The sequence below is a fragment of the Dipodomys merriami genome, unplaced genomic scaffold (assembly GCF_024711535.1).
Source record: "Dipodomys merriami isolate MVZ:Mamm:240054 unplaced genomic scaffold, mDipMer1.0.p SCAF_60, whole genome shotgun sequence".
Lineage (NCBI taxonomy): Eukaryota > Metazoa > Chordata > Mammalia > Rodentia > Heteromyidae > Dipodomys > Dipodomys merriami.
In genome coordinates this window covers 7,642,609-7,669,279 of record NW_027206180.1, presented here as the reverse complement: position 1 = coordinate 7,669,279, position 26,671 = coordinate 7,642,609, and the positions used below count along the sequence as shown (strand labels likewise).

The 26,671-nt window shown below is 49.4% G+C and overlaps 2 protein-coding genes across 6 annotated transcripts in view; one reads left to right on the top strand and one right to left on the bottom strand.

Annotated features, from left to right (window-relative positions):
- The window catches only part of LOC138814621 (phospholipid-transporting ATPase ABCA3), a 46,417-nt gene extending 21,348 nt beyond the window's left edge, over positions 1-25,069 (bottom strand). Inside the window, exons 1-11 of one of the 4 annotated variants that reach the window (XM_070003691.1) lie at positions 24,698-25,069; positions 19,068-19,271; positions 17,675-17,894; positions 14,133-14,243; positions 13,778-14,042; positions 10,854-10,981; positions 9,255-9,420; positions 8,184-8,443; positions 5,483-5,599; positions 5,105-5,225; positions 2,008-2,181 (exon numbers count right to left, since the gene is read on the bottom strand). In XM_070003691.1, the coding sequence (XP_069859792.1) occupies positions 2,008-2,181; positions 5,105-5,225; positions 5,483-5,599; positions 8,184-8,443; positions 9,255-9,420; positions 10,854-10,981; positions 13,778-14,042; positions 14,133-14,186 (1,285 nt within the window). In that variant the 5' untranslated portion in view covers positions 14,187-14,243; positions 17,675-17,894; positions 19,068-19,271; positions 24,698-25,069. The other 3 variants (XM_070003690.1, XM_070003692.1, XM_070003689.1) reach the window with 3 other exon arrangements.
- A 224-nt stretch (positions 25,070-25,293) lies between these two features.
- The window catches only part of LOC138814620 (ATP-binding cassette sub-family A member 17-like), a 64,938-nt gene continuing 63,560 nt past the window's right edge, over positions 25,294-26,671 (top strand). The window contains exon 1 of one of the 2 annotated variants that reach the window (XM_070003682.1): positions 25,294-25,353. The gene's annotated coding sequence lies outside the window, so the exon portion shown is untranslated. Of the gene's footprint in view, positions 25,354-25,555; positions 25,597-26,671 lie in introns of those variants that run through there. The other variant, XM_070003683.1, reaches the window with a different exon arrangement.

The following is a 26,671-nucleotide window of genomic DNA, read 5'->3' as shown; positions in this document are numbered from 1 at the left end:
CTCGCCTTAAACTGAAGAGTGCAGGGATAGCGCCCAGGCCCAGAGTTCAAGCCCCACAACTGACAAAACAAAAACAAAAACAAAAAACGAGACACCTGAGACAGACGGGAAGCCTGTTTAACAGCACTTGGTTTGCTGGCAGCACACTGCAGAGCAGACATGCCTGGGCCTGGGGGTCTGCCCATCCCTTGCTGGCTGAGGGGCCCTGGATGGAAAGGCCTGCTCTCCAATTGTGGCTTTGTTTTGTTGGGAGATTTTTTTTTTCCAATGTGAATACCATGTAAACATTTTATGTTTAGAAATTTTGAGATTTTCTTTAGAGTATTAATAAAATTGTCAATAAACCTATTTATTGTTAAACTAAAAAAGAGTATTTTAACCCTGCAAGGCTGTATTCCATTAACAGGATACTAAATATGAAAATTAATACTAAAAAGCTACAGTCTGGAAAAACTGCCAACTGAAGAAAAAAAGTTGTAATTAAAGGCAAGGCTATTCTGTGGCCTGTGGCTGCTCATCCACCTTCTTCTGCGAACCCATGCATGTGGAAGCTGTGCCCAAAGGAGTTACAGGGCCATGGTTTGAACGCCTCCCAGAGTCCACAGTGGGAAACCAAGGCCCGGGGCAGCAACACTGGGAGCCTGCAGGCAATGTGTCTGCACCGTCTGCACGTCTACTACGGGAGGGGTAGTGCTCAGGGTACCACCCTGAATGCACTGGGCCCTACCAGACACCAATCTGCTGGTGTCTTGATTTGCACTTCCCAGCTTGCAGAACCCTGAAAAATAAGTGTTGGTTCCTCATGGATGACCTAGTCTTTGTATTATGGGATAGCAGTACAAATGGAGCAAGATACACAGCTGGGAGAAATGGGCAGATCTGGTTTCAGAAAGGGAACAGTTGGGCAGGGAGGGGCTGAGATGCAGGCCAGCTCCTCAGAAGAGGGACTGCATGCCATGTCATTCCTTCCAGGAGAACCAGAACAACATGCAAAAGCCCCAGGACGGTGGCTGCTGAGTGTACACCACAGGAACTGGACACATGGCTGCTCAAAACCTCATCTCTCCTGCAAGGGGAGAGAGAGGTGGGCTGGGTCCCAACCCACAGCCATTTTTCCCTCCAAAGATGTACTGAGAGGGGCTAGAGCCATTCAGACATGAACCAGGGCCTCGTCCCACAAGGAGAGTGGTCTGTCCTAGAGATTTCCCAGCAGAAAAGGGGTTAATTTGGCTCCATTGAAAATGGGATAAACCTTGCAAAATGGGAGATCACAGGCCAATCAGTGTAAACAAGTGTTTATTTGACCCCCATGACCTTTTAAAAGTCAGGAAAAAAATTTCTTGGGCTATCACTGGTGTCCTGGGCCTCCTGGCCCTCATCTCCAATCACTGCAGGAGGAGTTGACTCAATTCTTTTCTTTCTTTTTTTTTGGGTCAGTCATAGGTCTTGAACTCAGGGCCTGGGGAGCTGTCCCTGGGCTTCTTAAACTCAAGGGGAGCCCTCTACCACTTGAGCCACAACACTCTTCCAGTTTTTGGTAGATAAAGAGCTTCATGGAGTTTCCTGCCTGGGCTGGCTTCAAACCATGATCCTCAGATCTCAGCCTCCTGAGTAGCTAGGATGACAGGTGTGAGCCAGTTCTTCATCAGGAGTTGGTGGCAACAGAGGTCAACACCTGGTCACTTTGCGGTCTCTGGTACAATCATTGTTGGTGTCTCAGGAAGCAGGAAGAGCTCAGAGGCCAGTGAGTTAAGGCCCTCAGACAGAAGCAGGTGTTACGGCAATGACTCTAGGCATCTTCACCTTTGGTGGTATTTGGCCCACGTCCCTCAGGGCTCCAGTCACCTCATGGCCTGTCCCCATATTGCGTAGGGCCAAGTTGGAACTTTATACAATGCCAGTGCATGTCTGCCTATGAAGCCTACACTGGAGGCTCCCCATTTATTTACCTGCCACTGCTGGAGGCGCTTCTCACAAGACGCTCCTCAGTTGAAGGACAACACTTACCTTTGGCTTCAAATTTTCCTATGAGTTGGGCTCCCATCGCCATGGCAACATTGGACAGAAGACACGACAGGAGCTTCTGGCTCAACGTCATCCAGTTGTAGTGTGGAGCCACGAAGAAGTAAGGGATATAGGTGAAGAAGTAGAGGAATCCTCCCACGGCTGCCGCGATGTTGGCTGTGGGGAGGGGGACGCCTGGGATGTGCTGCACATTTGCCAGCAGATACGTGCCTCACGGCAGTGGTCAGGGAAGAGGGTGGGCCCCACCTGGGCCCAGTGCTGGGGGGACGCTGGGCTCACAGCCCAGAGCCTCTTTACTTCTCATTGTACATGTTCCCTGGGGATAGCACCCAGCCTGGGGTTCCTGGCTCCCTACTGCAGACTCTCCCTTACAGCCTTTTCCTTGACATCTCACCCCAAGTCTCCTCATCCGCTTTGCCTGACGGCTCTCATTTTTTCATTCATCCACCCATTAAATACTCACTGAACACCTACTCTGTCCAGGAACTAGAGATGGTACCACAGAGCAACCCTGTACCCTTCTCAGAGCCTGGAGGCCAGCATTCCCCTAGGGTCGTCCGTCTTTAAGTAGGAAGTACTGCACACAGGGTGCCCCATGGGACAAGAGCTGGGCGCAGCAGCAAGGCTTAGAATGGGAACCAGAAGGCTTCATGGAAAAGTGACATGTGGGCACCACCCAGCAGAGGCAAGCACGCAGCTTGGCGCATGGTGGGGCAGGGGAGAAAGAACAGTGTGCTGTCAGCTCATGACGGCAGTACACAGATCTCTTGGCATTAAGATCCCTGCACGGGCCGGGTACCTGGCGGATCACACCTAGACTCCCAGCTACGGGGGAGGTGGAGGCAGGATTGCTGCTGGAGGCTAGCTTGGACAAAAACTGAACAAGATCCCGTCTCAACCAATAAACAGGCGTGGTGATGCATGTCTGCGGTCCCAACTGCGCAGGACACAGAGGCAGGAGAATCATGCTCAGAGACCATCCCCAGGTAAAAACTCAAGACCCCATCTGAAAAGTAACCTAAGCAAAAACAGGGAGGCTGGCTCAGGAGGTAAAGCACTTGTCTACAAGCAAAGGATACTGAGTGCAGTTCCGAGTTGTGGCTCAAACAACTCCCCACTTAACCAAAAAAATCCAGTAATAACCACTGACAAGCTTACACACATTTTGTTATGAAAAATAGCTGCATTTCCACAATGCAGTGAGAAGAACAGCCTGGCTTCATGTGTTTGCAGTCTCTGGAATGTGTAACCTCACAGATAGCCCTTGCATTCTCGCTCTGCACCGTGTTGCCTGGCTGAAGAGGAAGAAGCAAACATGGCTTCAAGTTGTACAGCTGAGTGCTGTGTTAGGCCATGCAGACACTGGTAGCTATTCCCGATACCATACCGTATGTGCGGGCAAACCAGCCGATGGACATTTCACTCTGTCCTCTGAGAAACTTGGTTTATCTTGTACTTTGAATGGATTTATCCTCTTCCTTGATTTTGTAACATAAGGCATTCATTGTTTGGAAAATATTGCTTATTTTATCTTCCACTGACACATTTTATTACACAGTATCAAAAAGATCACATTAGTTAATATTATACCAGTCTCATGAGAAACTCTTAAAGGTTGGAAGCTGTCATATTCATGGTGATAGACTTGAGGTAGTAAAATCCTCAGTTGTTGTTTTGTTTGCTTGAAAGCTTTAATTTATTAGGGGTATCAGATATTATCAGTGATTTAACATTAGAAACAAAAACCAGGCTCAGATTTTCTTTTGAGAATGCCTATCAAATCTATAAGTGCAAACAACTATAGCCTAACAGTCCTTCATAAATAAAGCAGCTAGTCTAGCTGATAATTCACACAGCTGTTCATGTGCTGTTCCTGAAGACAACTGCATCCAGTATACAGCGAGGTACCTTACGTGTGTATCCCATTTCATCTGCTGAATATTGGAAGGAGTGTACTCCGGTGCTGAATGTGTGGCTCAGTAGTGGAATGCTGACCTATGATGTATGATGCACTTGGTTCACACCCCAGCACAACAGGTTTTTTAAAAAAAGTATATTCAGAGATGAAGATTTAATAAAAGTAGTATTTTTACTGTTTCATTAAGGAAGTTCTTTCTCCTTCCTTTTCTCTCTCCCTTTCTCCCTCCTTCCCTGCCTTGTCTCTATGTCTGTCTTTCTTTTAGAAGCCTAGGAAGTTAATAAACACTCTGTGGGGTACACATTGATCCTAGATATGTTGATTAACTTAACTTTTTGAAAGACTTCAAAGGTAATCATTTACGCTCAACACTAAGATGAATCACTAAGAAGAAGGGAGACACAGTTGATATTTTCCAAACCATCAGAGGTAAAAGAACCCAAGGAACTGTCAGTCTGACATAAGATAGAATATGAGAAAACATCAGTCCAGGGAAATGACAGTAAGTAGAACACACAGAATCCAGAAACAATCCCAAAAGTAACAGGAATGGCCGGTGAGTGTATCTGAGCTTTTCCTTTGGCTACTCTTGGCGTTCCACACAGCAGCCACACTTGCCCGCTGCAGCCCCCATGCTCTAGCCATCCTGACTCCTCCCTAGCCTTCAGCATGCGCCTTCTGTTCTCCTTCCAGCTCCTTTCTGGGAGAATTTGTGACGCTTTGTCACAGGCCTGTGCCGGTCCCCTCTAAGCCTGTCCCTCACTGCTATAACCTACTATGTGCAGTCCCAGCCTCCCAGGTCCTCTCTTTTGGCAACTCAACCTCTGGGGCATCTACACAGATGCCCTTTGACCCCTTCATCTTTTTTTTTCTTTTTTTGGGTGGTCCGGTTGTGGGGCCTGAACTCTGGGCCTGGGCGCTGTCCCTCAGCTCTTCAGCTCAAGGCTAGCGCTCTACCACTTGAGCCACCGCGCCACTTCCGGCTTTTTTCTTTTTGCTTATGTGGTGCTGAGGAATCAAACCCAGGGCCTCATGCATGCAAGGCAAGCACTCTACCACTGAGCCACCTTCCCAGCCCCTGACCCCTTCATCTTACATGAACTGTCCCACTTTCCTAAGTTATGATCACCCCACAGTCCTTCAGCCTGAGAGGAGCCTTACCTTTACTGAAGAAGGTGCTGACCATGAAGCTGAAGGAGATGGAGGAGATGGCAAAGCACAATAGGAAGACCAGCACCAGAGAAGGGTCACTGCTTGAGAGCACTGCTATGTCCTTTTTCACCTGCAGGATGGACAGCCCCGAGCCAGACAGGGGGGTTAAGCCAGAGAAGCCAGGGCTGGACCAGGGGTAGCCTAAGTGTCTAGGTCACATGGGCACTACTCAAGTTGGGAGCTGGCCCTTGTCTCAGCCAGCAGAAAGCCCTGTAGTCTCCTGGGGAACCTGGCCTGAGGTCAGGAGTCTGAGGTGAGACATGCTCTGCTGGGTACAGTGGGCTCTGTGCCCTCCTCCCCTCAGAGCCCCACAGAAGTCACACTCACCTTGACGCACAGGAGAAGGGTCATGAAGGAGACTGCGATGAGGAGGAAGAAGAAGAACATGAGGAACCATGCGGTCCAGTGCAGCCAGCTGCTGAGCCCCATCATGTGCATGTACTCCTGCCAGGGGTGGGGGAGGCGTCACACCTGTCCGCAAACTGCGGGCCTTTCCCCAGAGCCGCGTGTGTGCTAGTGTGTGTGGCTGCGCCCGCCCGCGTGTGTGCATGTGCGTGCGTGTGCGTGTGTGTGTGTGTGTGTGTGTGTGTGCGTGCGTGCGTGTGTGTGTGTGTGTGTAGGTTCTGTGCCTACCTAGAGACCAAGAGGAGGACCAGGTACCTGTGCTGTGAACCAGACACAGGACCCACACAGCATATGTTGGGAAAGTAAAAAGGCCCTAGTTTAATCATTACATCAGCCCTGGGGGCTTAGGATTTGTTGTTGTTGTTGTTGGTCCTGGGGCTTGAACTCTGGGCCTGGGCGCTGTCCCTCAGCTCTTCAGCTCAAGGCTAGAGCTCAACCATTTGAGCCAGAGTGCCACTTCCAGTTTTCTGAGTGGTTTACTGGAGATAAGAGTCTCATGGACTTTCCTGCCAGGGAGGGCTTTGAACCTTGATCCTCAGATCTCAGCTTCCTAAGTCGCTAGGATTGCAGGTGTGAGCCACCAGCGCCAGTTGGTCTATTTTTCTCCTGCCTCATATGCTCTCCCACCTGGGCCTGTCCCTGGACCAACATCCCGATGAACTGCTCCAAATCCCTATGTTGTGCCCCGCCCTCACTGCCCACGCCTCTACACGGAGTAGCCTAGCTCTTCCTCAGAGCACACGGAGTAGCCTAGCTCTTCCTCAGAGTAAAGCAAAGGCTTTGTCCTCCCACTGGCTTCACTAGACCCCCTCATGCCAGCGCACCCCTTCTTCATATGTGCTATAGTCAGAGGTTAATACGGGTGCTGACTGATGTCAATTAAGCTGGTTGATTCTCTCCAAAGTCCTTTAGAGTGCTCCCATGTGCTATGAGGCAGTTCCAAATTGTGGGGAACAGTTTCCAGTCTCTTATGGTACCCGAGGCACCCCCAAAACTATAGGTGTGGCAGCTACGACTAGAGTCCAGAATCAGCCTGCCTGGCCCCTCCCCAGGCTAGCAGAAAGACCCTGCAGGGGACTTCATCAGGCTCCTGAGCTGAGACATGACCCTGCTCAGCTTGTGCCTGTGAGCTTGCATTAGAAGCGCTTGCATTAGGCAGCCACTGCCTCACCCCGCACTGTTCTGAAAGGAGGGGTCCAGAACGTTGGTGGGAAAGGTGCCTCATGTTGGGGAGCAGGAAGGGTTAGGTGGGCAGCAGTTCTGATTACACCTTCCTTCCCCATGTGCATGTCAAGCTGTCAGAGACGCTCTGAGGAAGCCGAGTTCCTCCACTGACCAACACACTGCCCAGGGAATACGGGACATCTAAGATGTACTGTCCAGTAGTATAGCCAGTGGCTACACATGGCTATTTCAACCTAAGAAAAATCAAGTGAAGTTAATAATTCACTCCCCATTGGGGATGAAGTTGCATGACAGAGAACTTGCCTAGCAGTCATGAAGCCTGGTTGCCACACACACACACACACACACACACTCTTAACACCTTCTTTCAAGAGTTCCACAGTGACTGCAATAAGCAGCAGTTACAATACTTGTTCAATGTCACAGATACACATACAGCTCCACTGAGAAGAACTGACTCAGGGAGGAGACCAGGACTGACTGAGTCTTGCAGGCACAGAGTCAGGATTTTCCAAGTTATTGTTATTACTCACAATTCCAAATCCTTAGAAAAATTGGCTGGGTATGGCAGTGAATACCTGTGACCCCAACTATTTGGGAGACAGAGTTAGGAGGATTGACATGAGAGGCTAGCCCCATGCAAAAAGTATGAGATTCGAGTTGTAGCGTGCCTGTCTGGCAAGTGCAAGGTCCTGAGTTTAAAACCCAAGTCCTCAAGAAATAAAAAGGAAAAGAAAGGAAGAGAAGAAGAAAAAAAGTATGAGATCTTATCTGAAAAGTAGGCTAAAGATGTAAAAAGAGGGCTGGAAGGTGGCTCAGTGGTAGCGTGCTTGCCTGAGGCCCTGGGTTCGATTCCTCAGCACCACGTAAGCAAAAAGAAAAAAGCCGGTTCGACTTTTTTTTTTTTTTTGCCAGTCCTGAGGCTTGAATCAGGGCCTACGTGCTGTCCTTGAGTTCCTTTTGCTCAAGACTAGAGCTCTACCACTTGAGCCACAGCCTCACTTCCAGCTTTTTCTATGATTAACTGGAGATAAGAGTCTCATAGACTTTCCTGCCCAGGCTGGCTTTGAACCATGATCCTCGATCTCAGCCTCCTGAGTAACTAGGATTACAGATGTAAGGCACCAGCGCCTGGCCTGATCAACTCTTAAACATTTTTAAGATTACTTCCTGTTCAACAGGAGACATTTTCCCTTACTGTGGATGTACTTCCAAGAGCTGCAGTGTCCAGTGTCTCTTGGCAAAGGGGAGGTACAGTGGTGGACACCCTGTACCTCAACTCTTCTGGCTCCCACATGAAGGGATCCTGGCCAAATGGTAGGTCATCTCTGAGACAAAGCCAGTTCTTTCATGCAAGCCCCAGGGCACACAAGCATGGTGGCACCACTCCCACAACCAGCAGGCCGGACTGTCACAACGCCCTCCCCCACAGGGTTACCTTTAGTTTTCTCTCTTTCTCCTGCACCACGGACCGGATGATGGTGAGGGAAGTGTAGGTGAAGCTCAGCATGAGTAGCAGGGGAAGCTGGTACTGGATGGCGATAAGGAAGGGGTCTGAGATGAATGGTGGGAAAGGGAACCTCTTTGCCTTCACCGTGAGTTTCTGGAAGAGCTGCTGTGTGGAGGCATTGGCATGGTAGTGCATGATGGCTTTGTCCACAGCATGCTGCACCACCAGGAAGCCTTCGCGAATGTACCCTAAGTACAGAAATGACAGCGGTGTCACAGGTGCTTCTTGTCAGAGAGCCACACATCCTGATCAGCCTTGCGGGGGCTGCAGAGGCAGGGGCACAGCAGGCAACTCGGTCAGTTCACCTGCCAATCCCAGCACAGATCAGTGAGCCCATGCAAGAGAGAAAGCACACTGCTGACTGACAGCAAACAAGAACAGCGATGTTTCTGTCCCTTCCACTTCCTAATGAGCCCCATGTTACAGGAGCACATCAAGAATATCAAGAGATGAGTAAATTAACTCCAATGACACATTGCTCTACACGATATATCCTAAACATATATCTTTTTAACAGATAAGCATGTGTCGCCGGGGATACAGGCTGAAGAGAGCACTGCTCTTTCCAAAGCTTATGTTAGACTTTAGAAACCAGTTTCCCTGGATGCTTTCCTCCTTCTTCTAAAAACAAGATAAAGGGCTGTGAATGAGGCTTAGTGGGAGAGTGCTTGGCTAGCATGCATGAAACTCTGGGTTCGATTCCTCAGTACCACATACACAGAAAAAGCTGGAAGTGGTGCTGTGGCTCAAGTGGTAAAGTGCTAGTCTTGAGCAAAAGAAGCTCAGGGACAGCGCGCAGGTCCTAAGTTCAATCAAGCCCCAGGACTGGCAAAATAAATAAATAAATAAAAATAAATGAATGAATGAATACATAAATAAAAACAAGATAAATATTCCTAAGAAGCATTTGTGCCTGGACATGCCAGGCAGCTTTGTTCTCATAGCTGGCACCACATGGCAGTCAGAACTAGTAATGTGGCCCCTAAAAGTGCTGCTCACCAGGTTCCCCACCATCAGGGGATGTGGGTTCCCTTGGTCCTGGATTTGGGAAAAGTGGAAAAAGGGAATTGGTGTGCCAGCCATCTGTTTCTTTCAAGAAAAAGTTGCCTGTTTGGGTCCATATGTAATTTCTTCGTGCACAACTGAAGCGTAGGTGGTATTTCACCTGTGGAAACAAAGAGAAGAGCAACTGTTCTGAGGGGTTTGGACAGAGGAGTGGATGCTAGAGTCCCACAGGGCACATTCCCAGGTTCTTCATCACCAAGACTGGTGCCTCCAGGAACTCACCACACCCTCACCATGCCTGCATGCAGGGATACCTTTTGGGTATTAGTAACCACTTATCTCTTGAGAGCTGGCAATAGGAACACTGTACCACATATCTGGAAGGAGGCAGGATTTCTAGATGGGCACCAAAACCAGGCAAGACCAGGCAAGACCATTTCCCAATCTTAATTCCATCAGGAAAGCAAACAACTTTCTTCTTTCTTTCTCTCTCTCTATTTTTTTTTTTGACAGTCCTGGGGCTTGAACTCAGGGCCTGAGCACTGTCCCTGAGCTTCTTTTGCTCAAGGCTAGCACTCTACCACTTGAGCCACAGTGCTACTTCCAGCTTTTTCTTTGTGTGTGGTACTGAGGAATTGAACCCAGGGCTTCATGCATGCAAGGCGAGCACTCTACCACTGACCACCTTCCCAGCTCCTCTTCCTCTTCCTTTCCCTTCCCTTCCCTTTCCTCCCCTTCCCTTCCTCCTCTTCCTCCTCTTCCTCCTCCTCCTCCTTTTTCTTTTTTTTTGGCCAGACAATATTTAAGTCCTAAATTTCTGCTACTTGCCTATCTACCCTATCTGACTCTTAACTAAAAAGAAGCCTAGACATTAGTAACATTTTTTTTTCTAAAATGGGAGAACAAAATAAGTCTGAAGCAGCACTCTGTGGGTGCTGCAGAATCAGTCGATTAAAATATCATCAGGCTGTGCTGGGAAGGTGGCTCAGTGGTAGAGCACTGGCCTTGCATGCATGAGGCCCTGGGTTCAATTCCTCAGCACCACATAAACAAAAACAAAAAAGCCGGAAGTGGCGCTGTGGCTCAAGTGGTAGAGTGCTAGCCTTGAGCTGAAGAGCTGAGGGACAGCGCCAGGCCCAGAGTTCAGGCCCCACGACTGGACCCCCCAAAAACAACAACAACAACAACAACAAAAACATCACCAGGCTCTCTCAGTGAAGTCCAAGTGGTGACACGGACTCAGAAGAAGGTCATGCGCACTCCTAGGCAGGCAGGGGTTAAAGAAAGCAGCCATGTTTTTTTGGTTTTTTTTTGGGGGGGGGGTCCGGTTGTGGGGCCTGAACTCTGGGCCTGGGTGCTATCCCTTAGCTCTTCAGCTCAAGGCAAGCATTCTACCAGTAGAGCCACAGCACCACTTCCGGCTTTTTTCTTTTTGCTCATATGGTGCTGAGGAATCAAACCCAGGGCCTCATGCATGCAAGGCAAGCGCTCTACCACTGAGCCACCTTCCCAGCCCCAAGCAGCCATGTTTGAAGGTTTAATTAGTGTGAAAAGGACGCTGCAGGTAGGCAGGATGCTGGGGTGCAGCCTCACCGCCAGTGGCAGCGGGTCCTTGCTGTGATTGAAGACGTGCTCAAACACCACCGCGGCCAGCACGTTGGAGGAGTGGTTGTCATACCGAATGTAGTCCTCGAAGTCCTTCTCAGAGGGAAAGCCTCGTACTGTGGACAGACAACAGAGCTGTGAGTTGCCCAGTGGTCCTCATCCCTTGAAAAGCCTAGAAGTGTCGGGGCCCTTCAGCTAAAGACTGAGCCCACCAGGTGCTGGCCTTTCCCACTGGTAATCCTAGCTACTTAGATGGCTGAGATCTGGAAAGAGTGCAATCAGAAGCCAGCCTGGCCAGAAAGAGACTCCATCTCCAAAATAAGCAGCAAAACCCAGGCTGAAAGCTGGGCACTAGATCACGCCTTTAATTCTAGCCACGAGAAGGTGGAGATCTGAGACCAGTTTGAAAAAAGCCTGGGCATGGGCTGGGAAGGTGGCTCAGTGGTAGAGCGCTTGCCTTGCATGCTCGAGGCCCTGGGTTCGATTCCTCAGCACCACATAAGCAAAAAGAAAAAAGCCGGAAGTGGCGCTGTGGCTCATAGTGGTAGAGCGCTAGCCTTGAGCTGAAGAGCTGAGGGACAGCGCCCAGGCCCAGAGTTCAGGCCCCACGACCGGACCCAAAAAAAAAAAAAAAAAAAAAGCCTGGGTAAAAAAGTCCACAAGACTCTATTACCCATTAATCACCAAAAAAGCTGGACTGGAGGTGTGGCTCAAATAGCAGAATGCCAGTTGAATGAGCAAGCTGAGCAAGTGCAAGATCCTGAGTTCAAACCCCAGAACCCAGAAAAAAAGAAAAAAAAAAAACAAACAGATGACAAACTGAAAATATTCTCCAGGGCTCTGTGAAGCTTCTCCTGAGACTGGAGTGGCTTTTGTCTTAGCAGACAGACCGGCTGTGTAGGCAGCCCCAGGCAGTGGGCTCTCCCGCTGCAGGTTTAGAGCAAGGCTGCAGCAAAGCTCAGCAAAAATGAGCCTCAAAAAAGAAAGGGTAACAACCTCAGGCTGGGATCTGCAGCCAGGGACGTCTTCTTTTTTCTCATAAACATCATGGCCTGTTTTAAAAACTGGAGTGTAGCCCAGGCATACTGGCTCATACCTATAGTCTCATCTACTTGGAAAGCAGAGTTAGGAGGATTGTGATTTGAGAAAAGCCCCAAGCAAAAAAGTTAGCAAGATCTCATCTCAACTACCATGCTGGATGTGATGGTTCACATCTGTGGTCTCTGCGATGCAGGAAGAATAGAGCAAAAATGGGCCCAAGGGGTAGAGTGCCAGCAAGCACAAGGCTTTGAGTTCATACCCCAGTGCCACCAAAAATAAAAATTGGGAAGGATGTTAACTTATAGTTTCTAAATTATTCTCTGCCTCCCATTTTACAGAGAGAACTTTAGTATAATAATTTGCTGAGACAAAGGAATATCTTATAATTGCTGCTACCCAGAGCTTCACCTGCTCTAAGAGGCATGTGCCAACAGGAAGAGGTAAAAGGTAAAAGACAAAAGGTGAATGGGGTAAAAGATAAAACAGGAAGATAAATTTACTGAAGGCAAGGAAAAGGTACACATTTCCTGGGCGTCTCCCTTGATAGGTTCTTTAGAGCTGCCCCTTAAAACAACAGAAAAGGTCCTTGGTCCAGGCACTTGAGCCTGGCTGTGCTTTTATAATCAAAGGCTTTCCTTGGCGGGGTCCTCCTAACTTCCTCTGTTGGCACTGGTGTGGCTGCAGAACCTGGTATGGCCAATGCGGCCACACACGAGCCCTTCCATGAGATATGTGGTCGCTGGATGTAACAACCTACAAGAGCTACTGAGAGTGGATGCAAAGCTGCAGCTTTTTCCTTTTTCTTTCATTTTTTCTGTCAGTTGTGGGGCCTGAACCCTGGGCTTGGGTGTTGTCCCTCAGCTCTTCAGCTCAAGGCGAGCGCTCTACTGCTTGAGCCACAGTGCAATTCCAGTTTTCTAGTGGTTTATTGGAGATAAGAGTCTCATGGACTTTTCTGCCAGGGCTGGCTTTGAACTGTGAACCGCGATCTTCAGATCTCAGCTTCCTAAGTAGCTAGGATTACAGGCATGAGCCACCAGCACCTGGCTCAGCTTTTTCTTTGCTCTCTCTCTCTCTCTCTCTCTCTCTCTTTTTTAGTACAGGTGATTGACTTAGTCATGGAGTAGCAAGAAGTCTACTACTTAAGCCATGCCCACCCCATCCTCTTGGTACTAGGATTGAATTCAGGGCCTCACAGTAGCTAGGCATGCTTCCAGCCTTGCTATTTGATGGCTATTATTCTACTTCCTGCCAGGGCACAGAGATGCTTGTCCTGCGATCCGCCTGGTTTTGTTTTCCCCTTGCTGCTGGATGACAGCTGAGTGCCACCACATCCAGCTCCCTTGCCATGGAGATGGACTCTTGTGGACTTTCCTGCCTGGACAGGAAGCAGGCATGCACGATGTGCTGGGTTATGGGTTCAGAAGGGCTCTCTCCAACATCCCTGCCTTTTAACTGTGATCTTCTGGCCTTTTACTGGGACCTTCCTTCCTTCCTTCCTTTTTTTGTCAGTCATGGGGCCTGAACTCTGGGTCTTGGCGCTGTCCCTCAGCTCTTCAGATCAAGGCTAGCACTCTACCATTTGAACCACAGCGCTACTTTTGGCTTTTTCTGGTTATGTGGTGCTGAGGAATCGAACCCAGGGCCTCATGCATGCAAGGCAAGTGCTCTACCCCTGAGCCACCTTCCCAGCCTTACTGTGATCTTATCATTCTTATCCCCCCTAGTAGCTAGGACTACAGCTTGGGCTGTAACTTTTAACTGCGTCTTTTCTGTAAAGTAGAGCCCGAATCACAAATCCTCAGCCCAAGGTGATAGAACCACAAGGAACAGAACCATCAGAACCCTGGCCCAGGCTCATGGAATCTCACCTCTTATGTTGACCTGCAGTGCCCTCTTCACTGTCTCAGTGACTGTTCTGGCAGCTTCGCTATGGGAAGGGACATAGGCAAGTTCCCAGGTGCCTACTGATGGGGCTAAAGTGAAGAAAAAAGGCAGCTGCTGGATGGACTGGCTGGGGTAGACAGTAGCGTTGGGCACATTTTCTGACTGAATCTTCAAGCGAAGCCAAATCAGGATCCCAGAAAACAACAAGGGCAGGAGGAGCTCCAGGATTGTCACCAAAACCTTCCGCTTCTAGAAGACAAACAACCACCCTATTGATGGAGTGCTCTTCCCTTGAGGATGTCCCAGCACCACAAGCACCCCTCCTTGGGCTGGACCCACCTTCAGAGTATAGTTCTTCCAGAGCAGGAGGGCCAGCTGCCGCAACACCGACATCCTCCCTCCAGTGGGGTGCCAGCACGAGCCGTGGACCAGAGGTGGAAACCTAGACCACTGGTATCCGGGGAAGAGCCATGAGCTGTCTTCCTCAACAGCCATTCTTTAACCCCAAACACCTCCACAGAGAATGGCACAAGGCTCTGTCCCACCCTGATTCCCAAAACACGCAGTTCTGTAAGATGTCCAAAGATCATATCCTCTTTGGAGGGATTTATGTCCTTGCCTTGGTAGCAACTTGAGCCATGCACCCAGTCCTTTTTTTCTAATTTGGTCATTTTTCGGGTAGAATCTTGTGCTTTTGACCAGGCCCTCCTGTTCCTCTAGCATAGCTAGGATCACAGCTATATACCACACCGAGCTTCTTCTTTTCTTTTTCTTTTAGGTCCCAGAACAGGACTCAAATTCAGCACTTGATACTTTTGCTCACTGGCTAGTTCTCTACCAACTAAGCCAAGCCTCCAACCCCAGTTTGTTCTTTTTTTGCTCAAGCTGGATTCAAATTGATTCTTCCATGTCTACCTTCTGAGTAGATGGGATTATAAGCATAGCCAACAGGCCTGGGAACCAGCAACATGCTTTTTTTTTTTTTTTTTTTTTTTGTCGGTCGTGGGGCTTGAACTCTGGGCCTGGGCACTGTCCCTCAGCTCTTCAGCTCAAGACGAGCGCTCTACCACTTGAGCTACAGCGCTACTTCCGGTTTTCTGGTGGTTTATTGGAGATAGGAGTCTCACGGTCTCTTCTGCCCGGGCTGGCTTTGAACCACGATCCTCAGATCTCACTCCTGAGTAGCTAGGATTACAGGCGTGAGCCACCAGCACCCGGCAGCAGCATGCTTTTTTTTTTTTTTTTTTTTTTTGTCGGTCGTGGGGCTTGAACTCTGGGCCTGGGAGCTGTCCCTCAGCTCTTCAGCTCAAGGCAAGCGCTCTACCACTTGAGCTACAGCGCCACTTCCGGTTTTCTGGTGGTTTATTGGAGATAGGAGTCTCACGGTCTCTCCTGCCCGGGCTGGCTTTGAACCGAGATCCTCAGATCTCAGCCTCCTGATAGCTAGGATTATAGGCGTGAGCCACCAGCGCCCGGCAGCATGCTTTTTTTTAAATTAAATGAGCACTGTGACTGCTGTGGTGGTGTTTATCATTTGATCAGTGTTATTCAGATAATCTCTGTAGTTCATGCACATTTGCCACTTATTAACAAAATATTCAGGTTAATGGAGTCCTTCTTTCTGACTGGCTTTATTTTCAACAAACACAGAACTGTTAAAAGATAACTGAGAAGAAGGGGTGACATTGTCTAAAAAGGAATGTACTCTTGGCAAGGTGCTGTGCCAAGGGCTCATATGTGTAATCCTAGCTACTCAGGAGCCTGAGATCTGAGGATCACGGTTTGAAGCCAGCTGGGGCAGGAAAGGCCGTGAAACTTTTTGTTGTTGTTGTTGTTGTTGGTTGTGGGGCTGAACCCCAAGACTTGAGTGCTGTCCCTGAGCTTTGCTTTTCCTTTTCTTTCTTTTTCTTTCCTTTCTTCTTGCTTTCTCTCTCATTTTTTTTTTTTTTGCCAGTGCTGGGGCTTGAACTCTGGGCCTAGGAACTGTCTCTGAGCCTCTCTGTGCTCAAGGCTAACACTCTACCACTTGAGCCACAGAGCCACTTTCGGCCTTTTCTGTTTATGTGGTACTGAGGAATCCAACTTAGGGATTCATGCATGCTTGGCAAGCTCTACCACTAAGTCACATTCCCAGTCTTCCCTGAGCTCTTTCACTCAAGGGTAGAGCACTTTACCACTTTGAGCCACAAAGCCACTTCTTGTTTTCTTTTTTTTTTTTTTGTCGGTCGTGGGGCTTGAACTCTGGGCCTGAGTGCTGTCCCTCAGCTCTTCAGCTCAAGGAGAGCGCTCTACCACTTGAGCTACAGCGCCACTTCCAGTTTTCTGGTGGTTTATTGGAGATAGAGGAGTCTCACGGTCTTTCCTGCCCCGGCTGGCTTTGAACCCGAGATCCTCAGATCTCAGCCTCCTGAGTAGCTAGGATTACTGGAGTGAGCCACCAGCGCCCAGCTCACTTCTTATTTTCTTATGGTTACTTGGAGATAAGAATCTCTTGGGTTTTCCTGCCAGAGCTGACTTTGAACTGTGATCCTCAGATATCAGCCTCCAGAGTAGCTAGGATTATAGGCCTAGAGTGGAGAGGCTCTTATCTCCAATTGATCACTAGAGAATGGGAAGTGGGGCTGTGACTCAAAGTGGCTGAGTGATAGCTTTGAGTAAAAAGAGCTCTGGGACAGATACCAGATCCCGAATTAAAGCCCCACAGCCAACAACAACAACAACAACAAAAAGAAATGTACTTTTTACTGGACTTATATAACTGTATCCCCTCTTACATTATCTTTACAACAATAAAAAATTTTAAAGAAAAAAGATAACTGGAGAGAGAGAAAGAGGGGGGGGAGGGAGAGAAGGGGAGGGAAATGGGGGAGGGCAGAGGGGGGAGAGGAGAAACAAGTGGCCCAGCATGGTGATATACTGAACACTTGTAATTCCAGCACTTGGAAGGCTGAGAAAGGAAGATCACAAGTTCAAGGACAGCCAGGGCTTATATAGCAGAGTCTATCTAAAAAAAAAAAAAGCAGGAGTGGGGAAAAGAAAAAGAAGTATCTACTTAGTGTCTTAGCTGAGGATGATTTCTAAGATTTGAAGAGGACATAGGTAAAGGGAGGTAAGGAGTCCTGGAATTGGGTGTGCATTGGCTTTGCTGACCTAGGGGCAGGATGGGGTAGATAGATTAGTGTATGTAGAATGATCAACTATTTTCTCCTGCCTTCAATCTAAGGATTGATTTGTATAAGTATGGGAATCAGAATTGCCATTACACAAGACTAGCCATCCCAGGCTTAGTGGTACATGCCTGTAATCTTAGCACTCCAGATTTGAGGCCAGCCTACACTAGAAACTCAGAATGTGATACAAAATATAAATAAATACGCTGGGCTCATGGTTGTAAGCCTAGCTACTCAGGAGGCTGAGATCTGAGGATTGTGGTTCAAAGCCAGTCTGGGTAGCAACATAGTGTGACTCTTATCTCCAATAAACTACTAGAAAACTGGAAGTGGAGCTGTGGCTCAAAGTGGTAGAGTGCTAGCCTTGAGCAAAAGAGCTCAGGGACAGTCCCCAGGCCCTGAGTTCAAGCCCCATGACTGACAAAAAAAAAAAAAGTAAAAAATAAACAAGCTAAAACCAAATAAGAAGACCAGTCATTTTCATCTTTATCAATAGTCCAAAGAAAATATCTCCAAGAAATTCTCTATTATATTTACATCTGACGAACATAACTGGAGAAAAAAACGTGTCGAGAGATTATCAAATGCAAATGATAGCAAAAACAAGAGCTTATATTTATAAAGATATTTGACAATTTCGAAAAATTCATTTTGCTAAATTTCAAATGTAAGAAATACAGACACCGAGCCCAAAGTTCATTCACTGCTAACCTGTTGGGAAAGTAGGTAGATGAATAAGCCCAGGGAAAGCTGGAGACTCAGGACTGTTCCGAAAGCCGTAGGCCTAGAGGTACAGGAGGTGCAGGTGAAGGAGAGAAGGTGAAGGAGCAGCTGGAGGAGTCCCTGTCCTCATCCAGTGCTGAAGCTGCAAGCAAGCAGAAAGGAGCACTCTCCAGCTCAGCGTCCTCCAAGTAAGGTAGGCAGTGAGTCACTGGGGGAGAGTTCAAGTAGTTAATCAAGGCTCATACTAACCAAACACCTTCCCTCCCTCAGTGGGGATGGGGAAGAAAGTGAGTGACTCATTCCTTAGTGAGCACAGCTACTGCTGTCAATGGGAGCCTGGAGACTGCAGAGCATTGGGTGGAGAGGCTCTTTTTTTTTTTTTTTTTTGTCGGTCGTGGGGCTTGAACTCTGGGCATGGGCGCTGTCCCTCGGCTATTCAGCTCAAGGCAAGCGCTCTACCACTTGAGCCACAGCACCACTTTCAGTTTTCGTATTGGAGATAAAAGTCTCACAGACTTCTTCCAGGGCTGGCTTTGAACCGTGATCCTCAGATCTCAGCCTCCTGAGTAGCTAGGATAACAGGCGTCAGCCACTGGCACTCGGCTAAAAGCCTCTTTTTATTTAGGAATCTAAACTGAAGACTCTATGAGGAGTTCTATTTTGTATATTAAATACCACATGATAAAATATGAGTAGCATGTGAAGAAAGCTAAGGTATGTGAGATGTTCTTAAACAATTTAATAAATTATCTCAATTCTTTAAAAGTTAATAAAGGTTGGGAATGTAGCTCGGGGACAGAGTATATGTGAGGTCCTGGTCCCAACGTTAAATAAAGAAATAAAATCAATGTGGAAGAATGCTTTTTAAATCAGCTGCAGACAATGAATAAAACAGCATGACTTAAGGCCTGTGGTTTACCTGTCCAGTAGAGCTGGACAGATAGACAGACTGGCTAAGATAAACTTCCCTCCAAAGACAGAAATATACAAAGTTCACAGTTAAAGAAGCTTTCTGCGGGGGCTGGGAAGGTGGCTCAATGGTAGAGCACTTGCCTTGCATGCATGAGGCCCTGGGTTCAATTCCTCAGCACCACATAGCAGAAAAAAAAGTCGGAAGTGGCGCTGTGGCTCAAGTGGTAGAGCGCTAGCCTTGAGCTGAAGAGCTGAGGGACAGCGCCCAGGCCCAGAGTTCAAGATCCACAACTAACAAAAAAAAAAAAAAATAGCTTTCTGGTCAGAGAAGTAGATGCCTTCCTTTTCTGGCAGTTTGTCCAGAAAAGAAAACACCTCTTCCTGTCTACTCCCACCCAGGGCCCAGGGCAGTGAGGGAGACGCATTCCATCCTCCTGCTGGGGCTGCAGAGGCCAAGGCAGAAACTGACCTGAGTCAGGCAGAGGAAGGGTGGCGGCAGCTCCTCAGGGCTGCAGGTGAACTGGAGTCCTGGTGGTGGTGCTACGCAGAGGAGTCTGAGGATGGGGCCAGCGAGCCCCTGGAGTTTAGCAGGGTAGGCCTGGGATGCAGGAACGCTGAGGTCTCATGGGATACCAGGAGGGACCCAGAGCTCATGGACATGACTCTCTGGCACCTTTTGGACAGATGGAGGGTGCTTAAGCATAATTGGGAAAATTATTTCAACACACACCTTATCAAGTTAGAAAAGAAAAGCATGTTGCTTCAAGAGAGATCTGACAAGAGAGAGACTGGACTTAAGAGTACGCATGCCTGGGTGGAGCCTGGTTCTCTAGGGTGCAGAAAGGAGATGCTTGTGTATTACACCCTTTCGTACTCCAATGGCTCTGCTCCAATGGCCTCCAAATGTGGCTTGGGCTCCTGCTCCAATCAACCTTGATAGACAAGAGCAACAGGAAGTACCAGCCCAGAAAAGGAAGCCCAACAGGTCAGGCTTAACATCTTAACCTCTGTACTTCATCCTGTGTTTCCTCCTGTGCACCCTTCTAAAAGTGTCTGAGATGTAACATAATTTCTCTTTAGCCCTACCACTTCCTTAGAGACTTTCTTTGCTCCTATACTGCCCCCCTCCCCCCAGCCTGCTTTGTCCATGCCCTGCCTTATCAGAAGACTCAGAGAACACTACCTACACTTGTGTCGGTTCCATTTGAGCTAAGGAATTTAAGGGAGGAGATCTGAAATTACAAAATCTGGAAATTTTCTGGTTACAAAAGCCAATGTATACCACGGAAGGAAGTTAAGTTCCTTAAAACACTCTACACTGGGGTGGCACAGAGAGTCCTAAGAAGTGATTTAGGATTGGCCCAGGGGGCCTGCCAGCTACCCAAAGGCAAACAGAGAAACTCAACCACTTGCGAGGCAGACACCCCCTCCCAACAAGAGTGCTCTGAGAACTTGCCACTGAGGAGGGCTCACTCTGTGCCTCCTGGGGACAAGCTAGGGAAGGAAGCCAGGTCCCTCTCCATCCCACTAAAAAGCCTGTTTGCTTACCGTTAAAATATTAAACATTACACAAGCCATCGAGTGTTTCAGTGTTTGTTAAGTGAGTATGTACTGTGGGCTGCTAATTTCTGAGAACTCTTGGTGGAAGGTCTGATTCCCCTCAAAATGGTCTTTCCCGTAACTGCTGTTAGCTCAGGAGCTCTGGGTTGTGCTGGTTTATAAGCACCATGGCAGCAAATTGTAGGAATCTCAAATTCTTCCACTTCTTTTCTCGTATGTGTGTGTACATGTGTGTGTGTGTGGGGGGGGGAAGTTGTTGTTTGTCCCTTAGCTTTTTTGCTCAAGGCTGGCACAAGATTCTCCTTTTTTTTTTTTTTTTTTTCTGGTTAACTGGAGATAAACATCTCATTGACTTTCTTGCCTGGGCTGGCTTCAAACTCGACCCTCAGAACTCATCCCCTGAGTAGTGAAGATTACAGGTGCAAACCACAGGTGCCCAGACTCTTTTATTTTAAATATATGTACTAAAATCTGTCCCTTCAAGGAAAAAAAAAACTGATGATACATGAGAGTTGTGTCATTCTCAAATCTGCCAAGAACAATGCATGTATGAAACATGTATGTATGGAGACCAAAGGCCCATGTGTTAAAGGCAAGGTCCCTAGCTTGGCACTATTGGAAAGTAGCAGAGACTTTAATAGGGTTCAGTGAGAAATTTTAGGTGACTGGAGGCATGTTCTTATAGGAGGTGGGGAACCCCAAGTCTTTCTCACTCTCTCTTTTTTCTTTTTTATTGGTCATAGGATTTGAAATCAGGGCCTGGGACATTATTCCTGAGCTTTTCGCTCAAGGTGAGCACTCTACCACTTTGAGCCACAGTGCCACTTCTGGTTTTCTGATGGTTAACTAGAGATGTCTTACAGACTTTCCTGCCCAGGTTGGCTTTGAACTCCAATCCTCAGATCTCAGCCTCGAGTGGCTAAGATTACAGGTGTGAGCCACCGGCACCCAGATCACTTTTTCTCTCTTTTGGGACCTAGTCATGAGAAAAACAATTCCGCTCTGCTGCACACTCATTCCCTGACATGCTGTGCTGCTTCGCTACAGGGCCCCAAAGCAAGATGCCGATGGATTGTACACAGAAACCTTGAAAACTGGGCCAAAATAAACCTTTTTTGTTTCAAAGTTGACACAGCTCAGGTGTTTGCTAACAGCAATACGAAGCTTAGGAACACAAGATGCTTTCATACTTACGTTATTATGCTTCTAAAGATGCATAAGAGTACTATCTACACAAACACGTATCAAAAAGCCTTGGAGACCTGACTTCCTATCCACCCTGACAGCCCCCGAACATATTCCAATCCAAACACATTCTGAGCACTGGCATAGCTGGAGAATGGGATGGAAAGTGAGCACTCTGACCCTGAAGTGCGGTCGAGGTGCCTTCACAGGAGTATCGAATGCACCTGTAAACGCCACCATTGGGTCCTGAAATAAAGAGGATTTAGAACCAGCTGGTCACATGCTGAGACTTCGGTTTCACCAAGAGTTTATAAATGGGATATGAACTTGATCACATAACTTTCATTTCAAAAAAAGCAATTTATGCACTAGGTTGTATACAATTCACATGGTAGAAAATTTTAATCATGCTTACCTCATATCTCATTCCCTTACATTTGTATGTCTACACCTAACTGTATTTCTATGTTCATAATATGTCAGAACAATTGTATGTAGTAGCTATAGTCTAAAATCAGATAAATTATATAAAAGTGTGTACTTAATTTTTTTTTTCTGCCAGTCCTGGGGCTTGAACTCAGGGCCTGGGTGCTGTCCCTGAGCTTCTTTTGCTTAAGGCTAGTACTCTACCACTTGATCCACAGCACCACTTCTGGCTTTTTTTTTTTCCGGTTGATTATAAGGCTTGAACTCTGGGCCTGGGCACTGTCCCTTAGCTCTTCAGCTCAAAGCTAGCACTCTACCACTTGAGTTACAACGCCACTTCCGGTTTTCTGGTGGTTTGCTGAAGATAGAGTCTTCACAGACTTTCCTGCCCAGGCTGGCTGTGAACCACAATCCTCAGAGCTCAGCCTCCTGAGCAGCTAGGATTACAGGCATGAGCCACTGGCACCCAGCACATTTCTGGCTTTTTCTGTGAATGTAGTATGGAGGAATTGAACCCAGGGCTTCATGCATACTAGGCAATCACTCTACCACTAAGCCACCTTCCCAGCCTTAAATTGTTATATACAGTGTATAGGAAAACTCTGAGGATGGCTTTACACAGTGGACCTTGTGCCTTAGGCAGGCACAAACTTCCAAACTGCCAGGTCTGCGGCTGGGTCATTTGCTTTACAGGTGGAGGTGAAGACCCAGTTTTGTGGGGTACACAGTACTACTAGCGGGTTTGCCCAGGTCAGGAGGCACTAGTTTCCCTAGAATATGAAGTTCCTGGTGGGGCTTGGACGGGTGTGTTTTAGACCAAATATATAGAGCAAAGGGGGCTCTAAGGGACAAGTTCCACAAAATCTGTGTAGCTGTCTGCTTTTCTCTCCCTTGATGCAGCCTGGGTCCCATTCCCCACCCATGCCACCAGACTGCCTTCCTAGGTATAGTCAATGAGGCAACAAGAATCCCCTGAGAGGTAACCATGGATGTTCTGCCATAAGCAAGGCACCAAGGAGCTCATTACACAGCTCCTGCAAAGGTACCCGGTAGCCTGTTGACTCCAGACTTGGCACCATCTATGGGGACAGGGGCTGCTGCAGGAAATGGGTCGTCTTTATCTCCCTACATACTATGCTGGCCTTCAGGATTCGTCTGCTTGGACTATGTCTCACCACATCTGGCTCTATAGGCTCAAACCCTATCAATTCAAGTGGCAGGATCTCTGTGAGGCAGGCTCTGATAAGCTTGGTGTGGGAGTTTTACCATGTTGGCTATACAACAGAATTATCTGGGGCTGCTTTCAGAAAGAGAATGATGTCTGATCCCTACCCTATCCTCTAAGTTCCTGGGCTCTGGCCTGGACATGTGAACATATACCCGGGAAATGCTAAAGTGCAACCTTGGTTCAGAGTTCCTTCTGTTGAAAGTCATCGGCTTCCACCTCTGGACACTTGTGGCAATCTTTTCTGGATGTGTCATGTAGCACTTATTTTGCTCTGTTACTTGGGAATAATTTCTTTGGCTCCATTCTAAAGACACCAAGAGTAGCAACCATGTCCATTGGTCCTAGGAATCATGCCTTGAGTCTTGCCTGCTAGAAGAGTGATGGGTAGACCTCAGTTCTAGAATGTTCCTCTGGATAGACTCAGGAGCAAAGGAGCCTCCTGCCATTGTAGAAAGCTGGGTTGAAGCCAAAACTGTAGACTCAGAAATCTGAGTGGGGTCTTTCCAATTAAGATTAACTCAATATAGGTTCCTACAACACTGCCTGGCCAGTGTAGTACTGGGGGAAGGCTAGTATCTTGATCAAAACCATTTCCTTCTCATGCTCCAAAACAGGCTGCTCCATCAGGATGGAAGGAGATCGCTTTAGAGATGCAGAGAGATAGAAAGAGATTACTGTATTTGTCAGATATAGTAAGCAAAGGCTCATTTTTTTTCTTTTTCTAAGTGTGTGTGTGGGAGAGTCCCACAGCATCCATTTTAACCAATTTCCTCCCTTTCTCTTACATTTCCCATGAGGCAAGCGTTCTAAAATGGTGGTCTTTTCAAGTTTATACACGTTAACATCAAAACTTTCTGAATGAGAGGATCTGGTTGCTTAGGAGAAAAGAATGGTACTTGCTCCTTTCATCCCCGACTGAGCTTCAGCCACTCATCTGAGGGACATTATCGGAGTTCCCCGACGTGCGGGGTGTGTAAACACCCAAACTGTGAGGCAAACAGGCAGGCATAACCTTTGAGCCAAGCTCGCCACGGGCCGCAGAGGGGAGGCAGCCGGGCACTCAGGCGCCCGGCACACAGAACAGCACTTGCCGGGGGCTGATGAGGAAGGGAGCTCTGCCCTGGGGCGCTGGCACCATCCATCACCTACTTAGACGCATGGCCCTGAGAAGCGGCCCTCGGGCCACCGCTGGCCCTGCACACCTGTGCGGTCCCGCACACGGGAGGTGCCCCCAAATCCTACGCTGACCTCCCCCTATTCCGAGGTTCGCTAAAACGAGCAGGGTGGGGCAGGGCGAGCAGTGCAGCAGCACCCCACCCCGCACAGCCGCTGGGTGCGGCCGGGCCTGCTCTCCGCAACCGGGGAGCGTGGGGGGGGGCGCCCCGCCGCTCCGAGACGACCGGCGGCGCGGGGCGTGCGGCGGTGGCCACCCGTCCACCTGCGGGGCCCGCACAAAGGACCCCGCCGCGCCCCGGCGGCCGGAGCCCGTTCTCCCGCGCCCGCCGCAGCTCGCGGCGGGGCGGCCCACGCCGGGCAACACCCAGACCCGCGAGCGCCGCGCGGCAGGCGCACCTGCGGGCCGGGCGCCGGCGGGCCCGGCGCGGGGTCGGGGGGCCGGTCTGCCCGCAGGGCCCCGGCCGGGGGCGCGGCCCGCCCAGGGGAGGGGGAACAGCCGCGAACCGGGTCCCGGGGGCACTCACCGACCCTCAGCGCCCGGGCGGCGGCGGCAGGCACGGCCCTCGCGAGGGCTCCCCTCCCTCGGCCTCCCGGCTCCGCCCCAACCTCGCAGGGAGAAGACTGCGGCCGGCGGTGATGGCGGTGACGGCGGTGAGGCCACCTAGCGCGGAAGGGCGCCCGCGACCCACCGCCCGCGACCGCTGACTGACACGTCGGGCGGCTCCGGCTCCGGCTCCGGCTCCGGCAGGGGGCGCGCCTGCCAGCGCGTGCGCAGTGAGCCGCCTCTGCAGGTGCCGAATCAACCCCGGAGGTCTCAGTTGATCAAGCGTTTAAGATCTCGGGCCTGCGCAGTAGGCACATGTCCAGCAAAGGTGTGTGTGAGAGAGATAGAGGAGGGGGCAGGTTGACGCACGGCATTGCGCATGCGCCCCCTTTGCCCTCAGGCCTCCGCTCGTGGCACCTGCACAGGGTCCCACCCACGTCGCCCACGTAGGCCGCCACACCCTCCCTCCCCCTCCCCGCGCGCAGCATCTCGCGCGTGCGTAGTGGGCAGAACCTGCGGTCCGCGGCGCCCCTCGTTCACGCCTGCGCAGTGTGCAGCGCCGACGTCGGAGTCCCACGTGCGAGGCGGAGCGCTCGACGCCGAAGTCGGCCCGGGAGCGGCGGCGCTGACTGGAATGTCTGTGGACGCGGGCCTCGCGGTGGTCGCGCGGGGGGCGGGAAGGGGAGTGTTCTCTGCCCACGGCCATCTTTCCCAGTTCCCTGTCTTCTGTCCCTCCTCGGCCCCAGTTGCAGTCAGGTTCCAGTCAGGCCGGGTCCGGGGTCGGCGCGCGGACGGCTCAGGCCGGGTGGGGTCGGGCGCGGGGCCTACAGTTGCCCGGGGCGGGGCTCGGAGCACCGGCGACCCGGGGCCGCACCGGGGGTGAGTGCGGCTCGGCGAGGCCGCGGAGGCCCCGCCGCGCCCGGACGCGGCCGGGACACGGAGCGCGCTGGGCTGGGCGGGAACGTGACGCCGGGCTTCAGCCTCCCGCCCCGGCCTTGGGGGCGAAGGGGCGGCGCCCGGCCCCGCGACACCGACGCCGCGCCTCTTTCTTTCTGAGGGGGGGGGTTGTGGTTTGGTTAGCCCGGCCGAAAGGGCCTCGGCCTGGCGCGTGCACCCTGAGCCCCAGAACGCCCTGCTTTAGTGTCTGAATTAAGGTTAGGGGTGCTCACTGTTGGAGAATATATACATACATATATATATATACATACACATATACCTATACACATATAATGTGTACATATATATGTATGTGTGTGTGTATATATATATATATATATATTTCCGAACTAGAAAGATGGTTTGTGGAAATAAAACCATTTGTGTCCTTATAATGTGGTATCTAACACGACTGTATATTATACTTGAGAAGCAAGATTAAAGAGAGGGGGAATGTTCTCATCAAAATTTTGTTTTGGTGGTACTGGAGTTTGAACTCAGGGCTCCACAAATGTTTTACCACCTGAGCCACACAGTCTCAGTGTTTTTTAATCTTCAGGCATCTTTATTTACTTATTCTTACTCCAACTATATGCCTACTACATATATGCCTACCTCTTAATTAATCAGTTAATTATGTCATTGTTTACCGAGTGCCTGCCGTGTGCTACCTCTGTTCTTGTGTCTAGGAATTTAACAGGTGGACAGAATTTCCCTGGCTTCACTGATCACACATCTAGTAGGAAAATCAAATGAAACAACATGTTCCGTTGTTTAAAACTGCTAAGGCTGAATGTTGTGGCTAATACCTATAATCCCAGCTACTAAGGAGGTGGAGATCAGGATGATCATAGTTCAGGGCCAGCCCAAGCAAAAAGAAAGACTCCATCTCAGTAAATTGGATTTGGTAGCATGCATCTGTAGTGGCAGCTCCATGGGAGGCTATAGGTAGACAACAGATGTTTATGTATGTCAGTACTGGGGATTGAACCCAGGACCTTGCAATTGCTAGGCAAGC